This window comes from Cupressus sempervirens, chromosome 10 (assembly GCF_028749045.1).
Source record: "Cupressus sempervirens isolate cs-2001-9-10 chromosome 10, ASM2874904v1, whole genome shotgun sequence".
NCBI classification, from domain to species: Eukaryota; Viridiplantae; Streptophyta; class Pinopsida; order Cupressales; family Cupressaceae; genus Cupressus; species Cupressus sempervirens.
In genome coordinates this window covers 531,406,895-531,426,889 of record NC_143127.1, presented here as the reverse complement: position 1 = coordinate 531,426,889, position 19,995 = coordinate 531,406,895, and the positions used below count along the sequence as shown (strand labels likewise).

The following is a 19,995-nucleotide window of genomic DNA, read 5'->3' as shown; positions in this document are numbered from 1 at the left end:
TGACCCCATTTAGGAAAGTAGTTTTTACATCCATTTGATGAATCTTCCATCCTTTTGATGCTGCAATTGCAATACTTGTTCTTATAGAAGTGTAACGAGCTACTGGTGCAAAGGTTTCTTCATAGTCAATGCCCGCTTTCTGGGAGAATCCTCAAGCAACAAATCTAGCTTTGTGTTTTTCAATACTTCCATCAGCGGATTTTGTATAACCATTTTGAAGATACAATTGTTTTGTATTAGGCCTAGGTAAAATATCCCAAACATCGTTTTGAATTATGGAATTGTATTCTTCTACCATGGCATATTTCCATTATTGTGACTTTAGGGCTTCTTTAGCTGTAGATGGTTCGATTTTTTTTATCTCAGTTATAAGAGCAGTATAACATGATTGATTTTGAGTTCTCTTGTTTTCTTTTGAGATCTCATCTGGTTCCACATTGTTTTCTTCAAGCATCTTCCTTGCCCATAATGGTCTTTTCTTCCCATTAGTTATATCTGGTTCTCTCTCTTCAGGTGTATGCTCCCTCTGATTTTCAATTTGTCTAATTTCCTCATCATCTGAGATTGGTTCATCTTCTATGTCGGTTGAAAGTTTTAAAGCAAAATCCTCTTCAAAAATTACATCTATAATTATTTCAACTGATCTTTGTCCAAGAATGTAAATTCTATAACCCTTGGAATTTTCACAGTATCCTATAAATATACCTCTCTTCCCAGAAGGTTCAAGTTTAGTCCTCTTTTCTTTGGGTATGTGAATGTATACTGGACATCCAAATATTCTAAGATGACTTAGATCTGGTTTGATCCCTGAGAAGACTTACTTCAGGTGTGGTATTCTTTAGAAATGAATGTGGACATCTATTTTGAATGTATATTGCAGTCTTAGAAGCTTCTGCCCAAAATGAGGCATGCATATTTTGATCATGTAACATAGCTTTTGCAGCTTCAATGATGGTTTTGTTTTTCCTTTCTGCAACTCCATTTTGTTGAGGATTATAAGGTACTATATACTCCCTCTTAATCCCAACAGAATTACAAAAACTTTTGAAGATATCTGATGTATATTTTCCTCCATTGTTTGATCTTAATGTTTTAATCCTTTTACTTGTTTGATTTTCTACTAATGCTCTGAAGGTTTTGAATTTTGATAGAACTTCATTTGATTCTTTGACTTTCAAGAAATAGATTCAAGTCTTCCTAGAAAAATCATCAATGAAGGATATGTAATAAAGAAAACCTCCTGGAAAAAGTGTGGGCATGGGTCCACAAAGATCTGAATGGACTAGATCCAAAACTGATTTTGACTTATGTTCACTGGAGGGAAAAGGTCTTTTTATGATTTTCCCTAGAGCACACCCTTTGCAAGTTCCTCTATGAGATGAGTCTAAATTAGGAGTACCAGAAGTTATCTTATCTAAATTAGGAAGTGAACTAAACCCAACGTGCCCAAGTCGTCTATGCCATAATTCATTAACATTGGATGTTTCAAGACTAAGAGCTTGAGTTTGAATATTGATTAATCTATATAACATTCCAAATATGGACCCTATGATAATAGTATTTTTCATATTTGAGTTATTAGGCCAATATAGTACTTTGTCTTTGTTGAAGGTGACATGATATCCATCATCGGTTAGACTTGAGATAGAAATTAGGTTCCTTTTTATGCCTGGTACAAATAAGACATCTTTAAGATTAAGTGTAGCTCCATCCTTTAATTTTATAGAAAATGTTCCAATACCTTTTACAGGATAGGTAGAATTGTCTCCAATTGTAACTCCTTCGGTGATATGAGTTCCAAATGTATCAAACATATCTCTGAATCCAAAGATGTGATGAGATGCACCACTGTCTATAATCCAAGCTTCTTTATTTGAATTTACTTCACTCGAAAGTGCAAAATAGTATAGTTGATTTTCATCTTCCTTTGTTTCAGCAAGGGAGGCTAGAATTTTTTCTCTTTCTGGACAATTTCTGAAGGTGTGTCCTATTTTCTCACACTTAAAACACTTAACATGAGAAAGATATTTATTAAACTTCTTTTTATTATCATTATTAAATTTCCTTTTATTGAATTTCCTCTTTCTTTTGTTTGAGACAGTGTGAAGAGCCTGATTTTCTCCCTCTTGATTTGAAGTGATCCCTCTAGAAATTAGCCTTGATTCTTCTACTATGCATTCATTTTTCAATTGATTAAAAGTAGGAATTGAAGGTCTCCTTACAACTTGTATGAAAGTATCCCAAGACATTGGAAGCCCCCTTAGAGCTATTAATGAGAGTTCTTGATCTTCGAATTTGTTTCCAATGGAAGATAATTGTTTCTTCGTTTCAGAAATTTTCTCAAAGTAAGAGTGAATAGAATCTCCTTTTTCCATTTTAGTATTCAGTAATTGGGATTTTAAGGTGATTAGTCTACTTGAGTTATTTATCTCAAATGTATTTTTTATTGTCTTGAATATTTCATATGCACTTTTGATCTCTGATATAGAAGGAAGGATGTGATCTTTTAACTAAATCAACAATGATTTTCCCTGTTTTATTATTATGTCTTTTCCAAGTGAGTTTTTCGGTTTCATCTTGAGGTATTGGGATATCTTTTTCAATGTATTCTTCAAGTTCCAGTTCTTCGAAAATTGTAATGATACGGGTTTTCCAAGAGAAGAAATTTGATGCACCTTCAAGTCTGTCCTCCACCCTGACGTTATTTGCCATTATTTCTTCCTTAAAAAATTGAGATTTCTCTACCAATTTGGCTCTAATACCATGTAAATTTTATTATGCTGTGATCTTGATTGGTGTAAATCTCAATTTTTATTAGTCTTGAAAATGCAGACTTTAAGATACTGTTATTAATTTCTCGATGGTTATTGATGATTTTTCTAATTTATTGAAACAGAATATATATCCCTGATTTTTATGTATTATGATCTGCAAGTGTGAGAGTACGATTACCACTGTGATTGATCTACTTCACACTGCAGATCATAATATATATAAGTATGTGCGCAGTGATAAGCTGTGATGAAAGGTCACGTCCAAAATAATCCAACGACCATGAGTCGGGTCACATTGGTTCGCAGTGGAAGGCAGATTAGTTTATATTCTTTTTGTTAACGCTTCCACCCATGCTGGTAGGCAAGCACTATAATCGGCAATTATAATTGTGAGTATAATTTGCCATCGACAGTATAAGACAATAATAGTCTACGCGTGCATTATATGGCAGAATATAATAATCAGTGCTATAAGTAGTATAAGATAATCATCAATATTATAAACTGATTATATTACTTAGTCTAATCTTGAATATATATATGATAATAGTAATAATGAGACACACACACACACACATATATGTCTCATTATTACTATTATCATATATATATATATATATATATACATAATTACTGAAATCAGTTTATACAAAATTTATTTGAGAATAATCATAAAAATTACAGATTCAATTTCACACAAGCTAACATTCTTAACAATCCCGAGGGCTCACTAAAACTTTGAAGGGATCTCAGTGAGTCTTATGGCGATTATGTTTGGATGTGTCTCATCAAGCCTTCTCCAACAAACTCAAATACATGGAATCCAGAGCTTATTTGCTACATTATTTGCTACAATATATATACACACACACACACACAAATCAAGGCTATAAGTGTTCGTTCCAAATTAATATTTTAATATTGATTAAAGAAGGCCAACATTAAAATATTTACTTTGGCTATACTCGCATCGTGGGAGTAGGCAACATGACGGTCACAAAGTAATATAGAAAAACAAAAGTCAGAAAAAGGAAGATTAAGGCAAAGTTTAGAAAGGATATGTTTGACACAGGTGTTACAGAAGCCCAAGAGATGTAGTTGTTAAGGAGGAAAACATTCGGATGGAGGTTTTATGTAGAGGAGATGGGAGGAAGGAAATACCAAAAGCAGATAATTTGGAAAGAAAAAAACATTAAATGATTGTGCAAGAGGAAGAAAAAAGATTTTGTTGTGTGCCCTGAGTGTTACTTGTTGTCAAGCCTTAGGGATGAAATACCCCTACAAGCTTGCATCTTGATGCCACTACAAGATGTGGTCTTGAGATGAAATGGGAGTTTGAGGGCACAAGAAGAATTTGTTATTGTAATTGTTAAACGAAGGAAGATCTGATGTTGTCGTCGCCTCTATATTGCTTGGGTATAGCAGTCTTTGCTGCCAGACATGTCAGAGCTGAGAAAAGTTCTCATGTGAGATCATTATGGTTATTGCTAAGTCATGGGGCAGGCGATATTAAACATCACTACCACTGTTGTGTTTGAACCCAGAAGGCTGGTGTTGCATACTCAAGCATGGTCCTACAGTTTGAAACTAGTCCACACACAACCTGGGTGGTTGTGTATGCTAGAACCCAACAGGCTCCCATCATTAGAAGATCGGCGAGATTTTTTTTAAGGGATGCTCTATAGTGTAAAGTGATTGTTGGAGATGTGTATGGGTATGGTGGAGTAGTTATCAGTCTCGGCAGAAATCCAAAGCAAACATTAACAGGTTGGTTTTTGCCAAGATATTAGTTAATGCACACATGAATTGTAAACTAATGTCCAAATGGATGTAACAGCTATATTGTTGTAGCTTGTTATCTTCCATTTGGTTATTAAAACAAGTAATTTGTACGGGGAAGAACAACCTCCAATTTCATTGAATAGATAACCTTGCACATTAGTAAAGAAAGACAAACATTAAAGCTTAATGGCATTTTTCCTTGAAAGCAAAACTGTTGTCTGAAATCTTGAGTAACAATATTAAGAATAATTAGTGGGGAAGGGAGGTGTCTTTACAGTTTCTCCTTGCCCACCCAAATAAACAATGTAAAGCAGCATGTAATTAATCATTCCTTTTCGGCTCCCTCTTTTTTTAAATACAGACTAATATTATTCATTAATTATTTACTTATAGTTCCATTATTGATATTACAATATGATACATTGTATAAATTAATGTTTTATATTCAACCATCGAACCCATACCCATTTCAAAATTTGGTCATATTGGCAAACGGATACCCTGAACCTGTATATGAACCCAGACTGGCTACTTAGATGAGAATGAATGGAACACTTAGCATTCATTGCATTTAAGTGATGTTCACAAAGGTAAAGCACCAAGACTTCCCAAAAGATCAGTCATCCCAGTACTACTCCTGCCCAAGTTCACTAAACCACAAAGTTTCCTCCAAGGTTAAGCCAACTTCACCTGTGAACGCATTTGCAAAACCTTCAGCAAGTGTTCTACCTTATGAACCATTCATTATAAAGCTATGTTACAGGGGCATGTTTCATATCCCAAGGGCACTCATCCCCATCCCCAAAATGTTTGAGGGGCAGTGGTACAAAAAGGAAACATTCCCCAATCGTCCCTAAATTCAAAAAATTGTAGGAAATGGTAGGAAACATCCCCTAACAATTTGGGATGGCTAGCTGTCCTCAAAACACCTAGGGGATGCCTGAAACACCCCTTTATCTGTCCCCAAAACAAAACAAAAAGCGTCCCCTACACATTTGAATGTTTTTGGCATAAAAAAAGAAATTAATTTATTTATTCAAAAAATTTGCGTGCCCCATAGGGTTCAAATTTGTGTCCATGGGCATAAATTTCAAATGGATGTGGAAAAATTCAGCCAAAAAAAATTGTGATTAGATATGCTTAAATTTTAATTTAAACAAAAATAAATACTTCAATTTTTATAATTAAACAATAAAATTAAAGTATATTAAAATTTACAATCTAACATTTAATTTTATTTTTTTAATATTCATCATAATAAACATATAAAGTTTTATGTATTTAACAAAAATATTTTTTTTTAATTATATATTGAATAAAAAATCCTTAATTTCATAGGCTATGTCTGTAGCCTACTAAATTTTGATGTTTGAGGCTTCTAGATACATGTTTGAAATGTACTGATTTGGATATTTATGCTGATAGGCCATGGTTTTGATGATTGAGTAGTGAGACCCAAGGAATTGCAACCCCTCCCCTAACCAACATCGATGTACATGACCCCAAGACATCCCCACACCAAGTACTTGAGTTACCCAAGTACCCCCACCTTTGTCCATCTGTAACCATGTGGCCGCTGGAAAGGGTACTTGACATTCTATTTTTATTTTTATTTTTGAATGTTCTATTGGATATGTACGATGTTACCACGTTACTATGTTGAATGATTAATGGTTATGGTTCATGTTGCAATTGCTATGTTCAAGTATTTCAATTTGGTAAGTTATATTGAAACATCATTTCACAATTAGTATTTCAAGTCCCCATATGTATTGTACACAACACCTCCCTACCCTCCCACCACCATCCCCCCACCATCCTAAAATTGATGCCCTTTGTCCCCCATCTCGAAAACTCATCTCAGTGTACTAACGTACCCCAATATCACTATTACGTTGTGTTTGAGATTATTGTTATAATGTTGATACGGATTTGTACTACTACTATGATCATTTATGTTGTTATACTATTGTTGTGATTCATGAATCTGTGATTTATTTGCATATCATCTTGTTGTACCAATTATTGACATATCTCGTTCCCTTTATCTATAATATCTTAATAGGTTTTTTGTTAAATTATATGTGTGTGTGTGTGTGTGTTTTTGTAAATTATCATCTCCCTATTTTTGGCCCTTTAAGAAACATCTCGAGAATGCATCCCTTGTCATCCCCGAAACGTTGTGGAACATAATTATTAAATCCCCTTAAGTTCATCAATTACTAAGTAGGATCACAAATGAATCATGATAATATCACATTTTGTCTTGCTATGGAAAATTTCTTCTACTTGTCTACTATCACGTTGTTTGAAAGTTCTAATTTCATGTCGCCTTGTTACCTTATCACATTTTAAAACCCACTATGCAAGTATGATCACATAGACAATTAAATTTGCAATATAGTGGCTCATATAAGGATAATAAAGGTAAATTTATTGCACGTATTCAACCACACCTCACTTTTGACAATAATTCAACCTATTGGGAGACAGCCTTGCTTGTCAAACACTACCTCAATCATGTTAAAATCAACATTGAACAAATTAAGGCTGGAGAAGCTCATCAACAAACCACTACCACAAATGTGTCCTTTCAACCACATCATCGATGCACAAAAATTAATCCATAATGCTTTGTGTTGAAACAAGTTTAAAATTGTCCTATTTTATGCCCTCTACCAAAAAATTATCCATTTTCATTTAGTAGCCTTGACATATGTTCCCAAAACTGTTGATTGTAGCTTTACTCAGATAAATTACACAAAGATATATATATAAGAGTTTAATTATGATAATGAATAGACATGTCCCATGAAGAGACATGTCGATTCTTTCTTATAATATAGGGGGAGGCTGCAATTGGAAAACACATACCACAAACATGGCAGTGCTTAGTACATTTGCAGCAATCCCAAAAAACTAACATGGTATCAGAGCCACGTTTGTCACCGTCTTTAGGATCTACCACAATCTTTGACCAACAAGCACAATAACGCAAACAATACCCTATCAACAAATCTGCCAATGGAGACTCAACCCATAGAGCATAGCACTATAAAACCTTTCATAGGCTCATAAGCATCTTCCACACGGTTTCTAGTGTTCAATGCACTCTACAAAGTGACGGCCCATTCCAATCTCTAAAGGCAACTTGGTCAACTCCCATTCGGCAGAAGCAAGATCAGCTTGCACAGCAGCACAGACTGCCTGAGCACGAGCCCAATCACTTGCAAATATCGAGCTGCGAATTGCAGCTAGATATACCTTAGCATATTCAAGAGTAACCCAAACCAACAGATCCACCTCCTTAGACCAGCATGACACCTTTGTTGTTGATAAACTAATCGTCTCATATGCTGAAAGGATGATAAATGATTTTAAAACATCAAAATTTAAATAATGTGGTGGACATTTAGAAGCAAAAAGCTATGCAACAACATCTTTTATTGTTCAAAAGTTGATCAAATACTGCACATAACAGTGACCACCATTGACGGATAAAATCGGGCAAAGAATCGATAACCCCCCCGAAGGCACAAAAAATCAGGGATATGACCTTGCCAAACTAACCAATCAACCAATAAAAATTATATGAGATGGATGAATGAAAAACATTTCTAAAAGATTCCATGATGGGCAAAGACTTGGGCAGCACTACCATTACTCTGAAATAGGGCACATCAGCTCTGTAACAGGCCCACCAACTTACATAGTTGCCATCGAGTTTACAAGCTATAGTGTGGACAAAGACAGCAGTTTCGCAATTTGAGTCAATTATGTCGTTTCTCACGAAAATTAATGACGTGTGGACAAAGACAGTAAGTGTCACAATTTGAGTCAGTTATGCCATTGCTCACGAAAATTCATGACTTTTCAAATTGACCACTTTAATCCAAGTTCAAGCTCCATCAATGAAGATTATCTGCCCTTTCAATTTTTTTATATAATCTTACATTTTGATAATTGAATTCATGACAGGTATTAAAAATTGTGGAGATATTTACATTAATGGTTACATAGAGATCCATAAAAGTCAAGGAGTTTCACGTTATGGAAATGTACATAAAGTATCTTTAATTTAAATTTGGCGAAAGTGGCAAAATGGCTTTATTCACTAATAAGTCGTAATAACTGAGAACGCGGGATTATAATCACTGATTATCTACTTTGTAACGTATTATATTACGATGACCAGATTCATGGATAGGATGACATTAGCAGACCGCTACAGTGGAAGGAAATACAATAAGTGTAAGAGACAATAAAATCACTTTTCAAAAGAGATATTTAAAATGACCTAAAATTATCATCTATAATGAAGAGGATAATACAAGAAAATGTGAGCCCACAATAATACGTGAGTTAAAAGTGACCAAGCCATTCTATGATGAAGTGGAATTCAAGATAAGGGGAGAGAAGTATTTTCTAATTGTTAAGAATATAGCATCAGGAGAAGTGTTTTATATGACTCTCTCTTACATATACTCACACACAGATATGTGTGTGTGTGTGTGCGCACAAGCTTATGATTAAGGTTACATTAGAGAAGTCATTGATGCTTGTTTGGATATATATATATTCAAAGTGTTATGTGATAAACAATAGATAATCGATTTATGAATTAGTGAGATTATATTATGGTTATGACTTGTTACATACCCACATAGGGTCATGACCCTGCATGGCCATTGGCCACATAGAGTCATGCCCCTATGGGGGAATGTATTCCTCTCCATATTAATACCAAGTCCGCCGATGAGCAAAGACACCAATAAAAGCGGCAGTGATCATAGCAATCATCAACACTTACCTAAGTCTTCATTAGTGATCAAGAACTACTTCATATATTGTATCGATCCATTACTACTGCATACATTAACTTGATCTGATAACTATATCAGTCATTAAAGGTACAATATTCAGTCTGTTATTATACTGACCATTATATCAGACTTACAGTCTGCATTTGAACATACATATATTCTAATATTATATATCAGATTGAAATAGCAATAGTAAGTAAAGTCTCTATCAGAGATACTAGACATTTACATGGTATCAGAGCCATCCTGATAGAGAAAATTTGATCTCAGGATCATTTAAATCAGATTTTAAATATCTTAAAATCAAAATGGTGAATCACGTAAGGTTAGAGGATAGACTTGAAGGAGCATCAAATTTTTCATTATGGAAAATTTGAATTATGATTGTACTAAGAGAGATGGAGTTAGAAGAATACATAGAGTCAAATAAAACAATACTAGAAAATGGTCCAGATATAACAACATGGAAGAGGCACAATAACAAAGCCATGAAAATTATTATAGACTCTATGAAGGATCATATTCTTCCCTCCATATCCAGTCTTAAAAATTCTTTTGAGATGTTTTCCATTATAAAGAATACTTTTGAAATTAATAACACAAGCAGATTGCTAACATTGAAGCGAGTTCTACTATACATCAAGATCAATAATGGAGAAACTATTACGTCCTATTTCCTAAGAATCTCAGAATTGAAAGATCAACTTGTGACCATTGGAAATCAAGTAGATGACAAAGAACTCAACATTATAGCCCTAAAAGAACTACCACTATCTTAGGAGACATTTATTTGAGGACAAACTTCCTAAGTTTGAACTACTCAAAAACAAATGTACTTAAGAAGAGTCAAGATTAATTACAAGCGGAATCATTTCAAATCAAGAGGGAGAAATTCAAGCTCTTCAAATCAGTACCAATAATAAGGGAAAAAGAAAAGAAATTCATCAAAACAACAAGGAATTCAACAAATCATACAAGAAAAGAGATTGGTCCAAAGTACAATGCTTCAAATGTGACAAATTTAGTCACACTCATAACGTTTGTCCCGAACAAGGAGAAAATTCAAGCACCCCTAGCAGAAGTTATGTATGAAAAGGATAAAAATCTTGCATTTTAAGTTGTTGAACAAAGAGATAAAGTGGAAAGTGAATCCCAGTGTGAGGAATCAAAGGGAGAGTGATACATTTCCAAAGTTTGAATACATAAATGACATGTGCAATGTTGTACTCAGACCTAAAGATAAATCAGTTATCTGTAAATTCAGTTTTTCTCATCAATCTAAGCATACTGAATCAGAGATATGGTATATCGAGATGTTCTCAAGTTGGTTTACATAAGTACAAATGAGCAAACAGCGAATATTCTTACTAAACCTCTTGCCAAGGTTAAATTGGAATATTTCAGGGGTAAACTTGGTATGATTGTAATTTTTGAATATTGAACTTAAGTTTCAAATTTATGTGTTTATGCTTCTAATTGAATAGTTGCATCAGATATGTAATGAAAGATGACGATCTTTCATAGACATATATATTTAGAAGGTAATCATTGTAAGGTGACAATCTTACTAATGATAGGCCTGTTTTCATGCCATTGTTCCAGATACGCCGGAAGTCATTGATAACGAACATATTAGGATCACCATGGTTGTTGTTCCGAAGTGTCGGGGATCATAATACATGTTATGATGGTGTTCATAACATTGTGGTTATAGTTCACTGACAAGTCACTATTTCAGAGTGTTAAAGTCCGATAATTTGTTGCTTTTGATAACTTGTTAAAAGTTCATGAGATCTAATTGATATTTCACTTCTCCCTTGCTAAGAGGGAGTGTTAAGAATATAGCATTAGGAAAAGTGTTTTAGATGACTCTCTTACATATACTCACACAAAGATATATATGTGTGTGCGCACGCGCATATGATTAAGGTTATATTAGAAAAGTCATTGATGTTTTTTTGTACACTAATATATATATATTAGTAAAGTGTTATGTGATCAACAATAGATAATCGATTTATGAATTAGTGAGATTATATTATGGTTATGACTTGTTACATACCCACGTAGATCCTACGTGGCCATTGGCCACATAGAGTCATGCCCCTACGGGGGAATGTATTCCTCTCCATATTAATACCAAGTCCGCCGATGAGCAAAGACACCAATTAAAGCGGCAATGATCTGAACAAACATCAACACTTACCTACTTCATTTATTGTATCGATCCATTACTACTGCATACATTAACTTGATCTGATCTGATAACTATATTAGTCATTAAAGGTATGATATTCAGTCTAATATTATATTGACCATTATATCAGACTTATGGTCTACATTCGAACATATATATATTCTGATATTATATATCAGATTGAAATAGCAACAGTAAGTAAAGTCTTTATCAAAGATCCTAGACATTTACACTAATTATCTTGAGAACCACTATTATTCTTTTTTTTTTTAAGTTAATCTCTTATTTGTATTCATGAATGATTCATAAGAGCTATTTCCCTTGATCTTTTCTTCTCTTTTTGGGGATGCTCTTGCAGAAAAAGGATGATTGATATCAGATTGAGAGTGAATCTGACATTTCATTAGAGGCAACCTTAAAAGAGAGGGAGCAAATAGAGGATACAGTTCAGCCAACCTTCAGTGATCTCAATCGTATTGATTCAAAGAGAGTAAACCATGTTAAAATGGATTCTCCGATGATCAATAAATTGTAGCAATCAAGAGGACTATGACCCATGAATATACCTCGTGACTATGTGATTTTTATTGGGCATACCCCCTGTGTACATCAAGAGGAAGTGACAACTTCCAAATGATTTGTCACTTGTATTTGCAGAAGTTATTGAAAGGTGACGATCTTACAATAACTTAATTTTCTATTATGATGGATATCTTATGATGTCTATGCTGATCATGATAGATTATACTTTGTGTGGTGGATATTTATATGGTATGCATTATAAGAATGCGTGTGCACATACCTTATAATCATTTTTGAGTACATAGTCAATGTAACGCAAATTGATGTTCTGGAGACCATTACACAAAGTACTTGGTGAATATCATGCAACTTGATATTCAAGAGACCATTACTCATGGTACTTGGTGAATATCTTGCATCTCAACATTCTAAAGGCCATTACTCAAAGACTATTTGGTGAATATCATATATTGTTATTCTGGAGACCAAAACTCAAATGTGATATCAAAATGGTGAATATCATATGTTGATGCTCTAGAGACCATTGCCTTATTGAGTACATGGTGATTATCAAGTGTTGATATATTGGAGACCATTACTCATTGTTTTGCTTAATATCATATGTCGACATTCGAAAGGCCAATACTCTTGATATCAAATGTTGAATATCTTCCCATCAAAGATATTCTTATATTACATTGAGGTAATATATGGTCATGTGCTTATCCTCCCTAGCTAAGAGGGAGTGTTGATTGTAGCTTTACTCGGATAAATTACATGAAGATAAATATATATGAGTTTAATTATGATAATGAACAGACATGTCCTTTTAAGGGACATGTCTCTTCTCTCACTCTCTTATAAATATAAGGGGAGGCTGCAGTTGGAAAACACATTTCACATACATGGCAATGCTTAGTACATTTGCAGCAATCCCAGAAAACTAACAAAAACCTGAGTATCAAAATTTGGTAAAAATATTAAAATCCTAAGTTTGTTAAATCTTATGTTCCTAACTGTTGGTCCTGATGTTCAAAGTTCAAAAAAATAAAGTTAAGAGTCTTTGTGGTATGAAAAATAGCCAAGTGGCATGTGGAACATGAAATTTGGATAATCTTTCCTCAAGCTAGAAGAGAAAGTTATAAAATAATTTTATTGGAATAACATGCAGCAAAAGAAAAGGACAGAGGAAAGAAAACAAAGGAAGAAGCAAAGGATAAAAAAATAAAGCCAAAAAAAGGAAAGTCCGTCAAACTGGAAACACTGTATTCTTGATTCTTTATGCTGGCCGATGTCCAACTATAACAGTCCATGGAATTTGATGTGTGCTGGGTGCTTGCTTCAGGGCTGAGGAAGATTTTTTTTTGGTTTGCTCTGCTGCAAAAATAAGTGTGTGTGTGTGTACTGCTGAAAACTACAGGAGTGTCATGTAACTTATGGACAGTGACTGAGGTGGTGTGTCTATAGTGAAAGGTTTTTTTTTTTAGTGCATTTTGAGCTGGTGCTCAAACTGTAGACTGCAGTTCGTGCCTCAGTTGACTAGAGTTGGTGCTTCAACAAGAGTTGGTACTCACTTATGTAACCAGGTCGGTGCCCTTTTCTTAATGAAAGCTATTAAATGCTGTTATTTTTTACAGTAAGGGTTTTCCACAAGAAATTTGGTGTTAGCATTGTGGTGGCTGCTCTCTTTATGTTTTATATAATTTTGTGCATTTAAAAGCTTAAAAATCTGAAATACTGATTCACCCTCCTCCCCGCCAATATTTCCTTTGTGCTCTTCGAAAAGGACCCACAATACCCTTATCAATGGATCACAACCATGGACAATGTAATTAGGCTTTTACTTAGCAGAGACAAACTTCAAAACACATCCACACCCTTGTCTATGATTACTAAACACTTTTGAGGATTCTTCAAGGTCTAGAAAGGTCTTCAATTGTGTCATGGAAGCATGTTTAGTCTTGTGGGTAGCTAAAGGACAATCATCTACATTACTCGAGGACATGATTCTTACTTTAAGCCCCAAGTTTCGAAAACCGTACCCATTTCGGGAACTTGGGGACTGCCAAAAATGTTTCCAAGCCATCCTCGATTCCTCACCTAGGATGAAAAAATTGTAATGCATCCTCAAAACTTTGGAAACGGTCAACATGTTTCCATGATGCATTGACCATCCCAGGGACAGCATTGGCATTTCCTATCCATCCTAACAAGCCCCACACATTGGAATACATGAAAATATTAATAATAAAATAACATATGTTACTTTGTTAGAAACATTTTTTTCTAAGTTACCGAATCGGGTTCAAGGACGGATTCAAGTTTGAGTTCGAGTTCAAGTTCGTGGGTTCGAGCAAAAAAATAATTTCCCTTTTGGGTTCGTGAGTATATATATATATATATAGAAAATTAGAGAAACAAACATAATTGCAAAACTAAGTCATTTTACGGTATGAATATATGTTGCTTGATCATTGATCAATGCCAAATGTCAACGATAAACATTAAATACTCACTCATTAATCTATCTTCATGATTGTGAAGAAAATCATACACTGAATTACTAAATTGCAAGACAAAGACTAGCTCATCAAATGATAAAGTTTGACACATAGTGACAAATGCCCAGTGTCTAGTAGTTTAGCAATGATCATAGTTTCATGCCTTCAAGGATCAAATGGGTCGTCAAAAAATGAGGGATCGATGGCTTCATCCCCGACTGCAACTTTATCTAGATCCTCATCATTGGAACCCAAGCCGGTTCCACTAGTCCCAGATGCCGTTATATCATCCTCCTCCTCAACATGAGAGATTAGATGAGTGTAGGTTACATAAAAATAAAATATTTAAAAACACTCTTTAAAGTTGTTTTATTTCACATTTTGGACCCTACTTCCTCGAGTCCTCCCAAGTTGGTCGTGGGTTTGTTGTGGGTTTGCTCCAGCACATACCTGGGTGAACCAACAATCCAAACGAAGGACCTTACCCGAACCCATAGTGAACATGGACACAAATCCGACCCGACACTAACCCAGACCCTAATCTGGATAGTAGGAGACGAACCCGGTAACGCAGTTTTTTCCCTAGCGCACACGGACAAACAATGGAAAGGTTATTTCTCAAGTTGCAAGCAGCATTATTTCGCAAATTGCACAATTTTTTCAACAGCAAGGGCAATGAAGTTTCAATTGAAGGGCAACATTAGGGTTATTTCACAAATTGGATGCAAGTGGAGTTGGTAACTTGGACGCGGGTGGAGTTGGAAACTTGGACACGAGTGGAGTTGGCATCTACGACACAAATTACAGATTCCAGGTAAGTTTTTTCAAGTTTTAGAATATATATATATATATATATATATGCTATGCCCTATTTATAAATTATTATGAATGTTTTAATGTCTTTTTTCACAGTTCAATTAGTACTCATGCAATCATAATGCTTGTTGATAGACTACAGTGGATACTTAAAAAGTTTAAGTCTTCAACTTTTTCAATGTCTTCATTTTGTTGAAAATTCAGAACTTGAAACTTGAAAATTCCAGGCTTATGATATGAATCTATGATGTTTTTCATTCTCTAATTTGATTCATTTGATGTCATCCTATATTCCTATTCTTAGACTTTAGTATTCTTAGATGACGATTCAAATTGATGCTATGCTCTATGATGATTCGGTTTGATGCTAATTGCTATGTTCTAAGATGATTTGATGAATGGAATCAACAATTTTAAATTATGTTGCTATGATGAATGTAAAATTCAACAATATATTTAAAAATTCTAATATGTATGTATGTATGTATGTATGTATGTATGTATGTGTGTATGTGTGTATGTATGTATGTATGTATGTCCCTTGTCATCCCCTACTGCAAAAAAAAAACATCTAGAAAACTTGTTTCCTCTTCCCTGAAACTTGGGGTAACATACATAATCATTTTTTTTTGCTTAAAGAATTGGCACTTGAACTAGGTGTTTTAGCAAATTGATATATAAAACCCAGTGGACATGATGCATATTGCCCTTTTTCTATTTCGATGGACTTGTTGAGATTCTATGAAACGTGGATTTCCACAAAAATTTAAAACTCAAAATTGAGGGCACATAAAGGAAAAAGTATCGATTTCAATGCAAACTACCCTTGTGGGAATGGTCAACAAGGAAAAAGCATCTGCTAGAACTCATGCAAAACTTGTATCTTAAGAGCCTACTTGTTAGATGCAACAAAATCCCTAGTCTCTAGGGGCAAACCAATAATGAGATAAGCACATACAAAATATTGTACCTAAGGACAGCGTCTACATGGAAAACTTCCACAAAGAAAATAAGCCCCTTGGTTTAGCTCTAAATTATGTCTATCTCAAACCCATGAAAGACCCGTGCAATTTACCTAAGCTTTCAGCATGATTCTAAAAGGAATTATCCTAAAAAATTGCCTATAAGAATAAATTGCTCTAACCACTTGCATTCATTAACAAAGTTCAATACAAGAAGGTCAAATGAATTATTAAAACTTCATATAATGATACACTTTTGGGACAAAATTCTTACATTTCTCCAAAGGTGCATCATGTGCCATTTCAAGACTAGTTGCTTCAAAAATTAAAAGCTCAATTGTTTGATTTCAATGCCATTAAATAGAATTAAATGACCTATGGGTGAGAAGCTTATTAAATGCTCTACAATAAATGCAAGAAACAAAACTATACTATTGCATTGTCAATAGGTGGTGTAAACCAAGGTAATCTTGCAAGGGAAATAAAACCAACCCAGATTTACAACCTCACTTTACTCTATAGATCATAATAAATAGTAAACAAGAACTCATGATAAATAGCATATAAGTTTGTTAGATAAGCATGTAGCACAAGGATATGGTTCTTTTTCATAATGTCACGAGGTCAAACATCTAAGTGATGATAAAACTAATAGTGAATTCTAGAAACTAATGACGCTCAACATTGTGCAAGCAATAACTGAGGGTGTCTCACTTCATTTTAAACTCAAACGCACCCACCAATGCCAGTTGATTTTGAATTCTTACCCATTCTTTTATTGAATGTTATTATCCAGATTGTTTTGCACTAATACTCTAACCTAGTAATAAGAAACTATAATGACATAATTCATCTACACAACATGCTTCAATATGTTGAAGTATAATCAGACTCCACAATTTGCATAACTATAATTCAGTTTCACAACACATTGCTTTTCACTCTTTGGTCTTGCCCTTATTTCGTTAAGTGGAGTTCTTGAAATTATCCGATACTTCCACTTTGCTTTTGCTTTACTTATTTTCATATGGTCACATTGAAACTCAATTTCCCCAATAAAATAGACGAATTTATTTTCTAATGTAAGGATTTAGTAAATGAAAATAGCACTATATGATGTTGTAAGATAAAAGCTTTGTTAGAATGTATGAATACTTTCTCAAAGGGAACTCTTTTTATGAGTGCACTTGAAGAGTCAAAACTTATATTTGCATATTCAAGGACTACATGGTTCAGTATTAGTCCCTGGTGCTTTATGATGGTCATTAAGAAACTTGATGATCGTTTAATGTTTTTGGCTCATTAACAAAGCTTTCAATTTTAAGTCTATCTGTGGCACTTTTTCTCTGTTAACATTTCATTATTAACCATCTCCAAAAGGCAAAAGAGTAAAAAGCTCAAGTCAGAAAATTAGCTACAAATAGGTTTTTGGATGTTAAACTAGGACTTTCTTTGGTTGGTAGTGATTTTGTGCACAAATTGACAAACATTGTGGCTTGATTGTGTACCACAACCAAACTGATTTTGGCCTGTTTTAGAAAACACACATAGTCAAGAAAGTTCTTATGTGTCTTCTAAACTGGTTTTCAAATAGTACTCTGGCTAAATTTCCACCTCCTGCTTTAGCAACCCAGGTACTGTTCTTTGTTCTAGCAACCTAGGTACTATTCTTTGTGCTCTCCAAACAAATAGAACTTTCACTAAACATAACGCTTTTTTGTTCTTTAGACAGACAAACGCCAAACAGAATCATTCTAAATATTGTTTTCATTGAATATTCAAATCCAGATTCTATTTTTTCAGTTCGGATTCTCTCCGTAAGGCGTAGTGTTGGGTTCATATCAGTGATAGAGAACCGCTGCTTGACCTCTGGGTCGAAATCGACAACGGATGAATTCTCAACTACTCGTGCAGAATATATAAGATAAAGTTGCAATTCATCAATTATGCTGGTCCAGTTAAACATTCTAATCCAGAAATCATTCGTTCGAGGCAAAAATTAAGACATTATGTCGAAAGTGTACTCCTTTGACATATTTTTCATGTGCACTTCAAACTGAGTGTGTATAAATGATGCGTCGACTAATGATTGTCTCGTGATTCGTTTAGAGACTGAAAAGCAAAACCATGAGAGTCGTCAGATAATAGCATCATTAGTAACAAACCAAGTTGAAACGAAGTAATATCAGAGAAGAGTGTAGAGGCGATTTTAAGTAAGGCAACTTCTTTAAATCTGAAGAGATAATAATATGTTTCCAAGTTCTGCTCTGTGTAGAATCGAGATCAATTGGCATTGCAACCCCACGGTATCCTCAATTTTCATGTATTAGTTTCATCGCCATGAAAAATCGTCGAAAATGTCAAAAATGTCAACTCTCACAATCATCCTAAATGAAATCGCATTTCCTTTCATTAACGCTCACGACATATAACAGAAATGGAAGAGCGAGAATGAAAAAGAGTTTTTTTTTTTTTTGAAAAAATAAAACCCTACCTGCTCCCACCACAATGACAAGTTTCCCCAGAGGTAAAGCCATGGTTATGTTAATGGCTGTCGCCTGCGGCCGTAAACTATTCTCTATACACCAATTCCTCCCGTGTATGCGTTTAATTAAATAAGCGGAAACAGAGAACGTGGAGAGTTTACGCTTCCGCGACTCTCATTCTTTTGCTAATCTATGCAAGAGCATGCGTTGCGCCAACTCCGAATATCCTGCCTGTTTGCCTCCCCACGCCGAAATTAGGTTTCATAAAGGGTTTTGGCAAAAGATTTTTATTTTTATTCACCACGTCTTTCCTCTTCTGAGGGGAAGAGAAGCGGGAATATTCCAACTAAATGAGGTCAAATAGGTACAGGGACAATGCAAAGGTTTGGATTCACTTTCGTGTAGAGTTATATGACTTACCGGCTGAATTTGTGTTAGCATGTACGAGTCTATTAGATGAAGGATGTGTCTTACGTAGCATAGTTATCATCTTTTTGGAAGAGAATGTTGTCATGTTTATGGACATAGGGGAGAGGACCTAGAAGTCGTGCACCCTAACTTCGGAGAGTTCAAAATATATTGAAACGATAAAAAAAATGACTAATGTTTTTACATCATCTTCTTCAAGTAGTTAAGTGTTTAAAACTAAGGTTTCGAGTCACGACTACCAAAATTGATGTCCATTTAACTCGATATTGTATAAAGTGTTCAATTAGCCATTTTCTGGACCCCCTACCGTTCATAGTTAATTACCACCCCATATCTTTGATTATCGATGTCCCATAAGTTGAACATTCGAACATGTTAATTGACCATATATATGACCTTATATAAACATTCCGACTTTATTAGTTGCATAGTTTAGTATTTATAGATAAATGATTTTGATCTACATTTAATTATAATGTATCTAATTAAATAACAAATATGAGCATATAAAAGTTTATTTAAGAACTAATTATTATTATTAAAAAACGTGTTATTAAAGCACATGTAACCTAACCCTAATTGTATTTTATATCATTTAACCTACATCTTTCTACATCTTTCAAACATTTAAAGTAGATATTTCTACATCTTTATCGGATGCAGTCTCTAGCGAACGTGTCTTTTTTGAGGCGCCTGCAGGTAC

The 19,995-nt window shown here is 34.3% G+C and overlaps 1 protein-coding gene across 2 annotated transcripts in view; it reads right to left on the bottom strand.

The window, feature by feature from the left end:
* LOC149534985 (uncharacterized) overlaps positions 1-19,110 on the bottom strand; it is a 115,924-nt gene extending 96,814 nt beyond the window's left edge. For both annotated transcript variants that reach the window (XM_089807204.1, XM_089807205.1), the window contains exon 1: positions 18,872-19,110. In XM_089807204.1, coding sequence (XP_089663330.1) covers positions 18,872-18,914 — 43 coding nt within the window. In that variant the 5' untranslated portion in view covers positions 18,915-19,110. The remainder of the gene's footprint in view (positions 1-18,871) is intronic.
* Between the last annotated feature and the right edge of the window lie 885 nt (positions 19,111-19,995).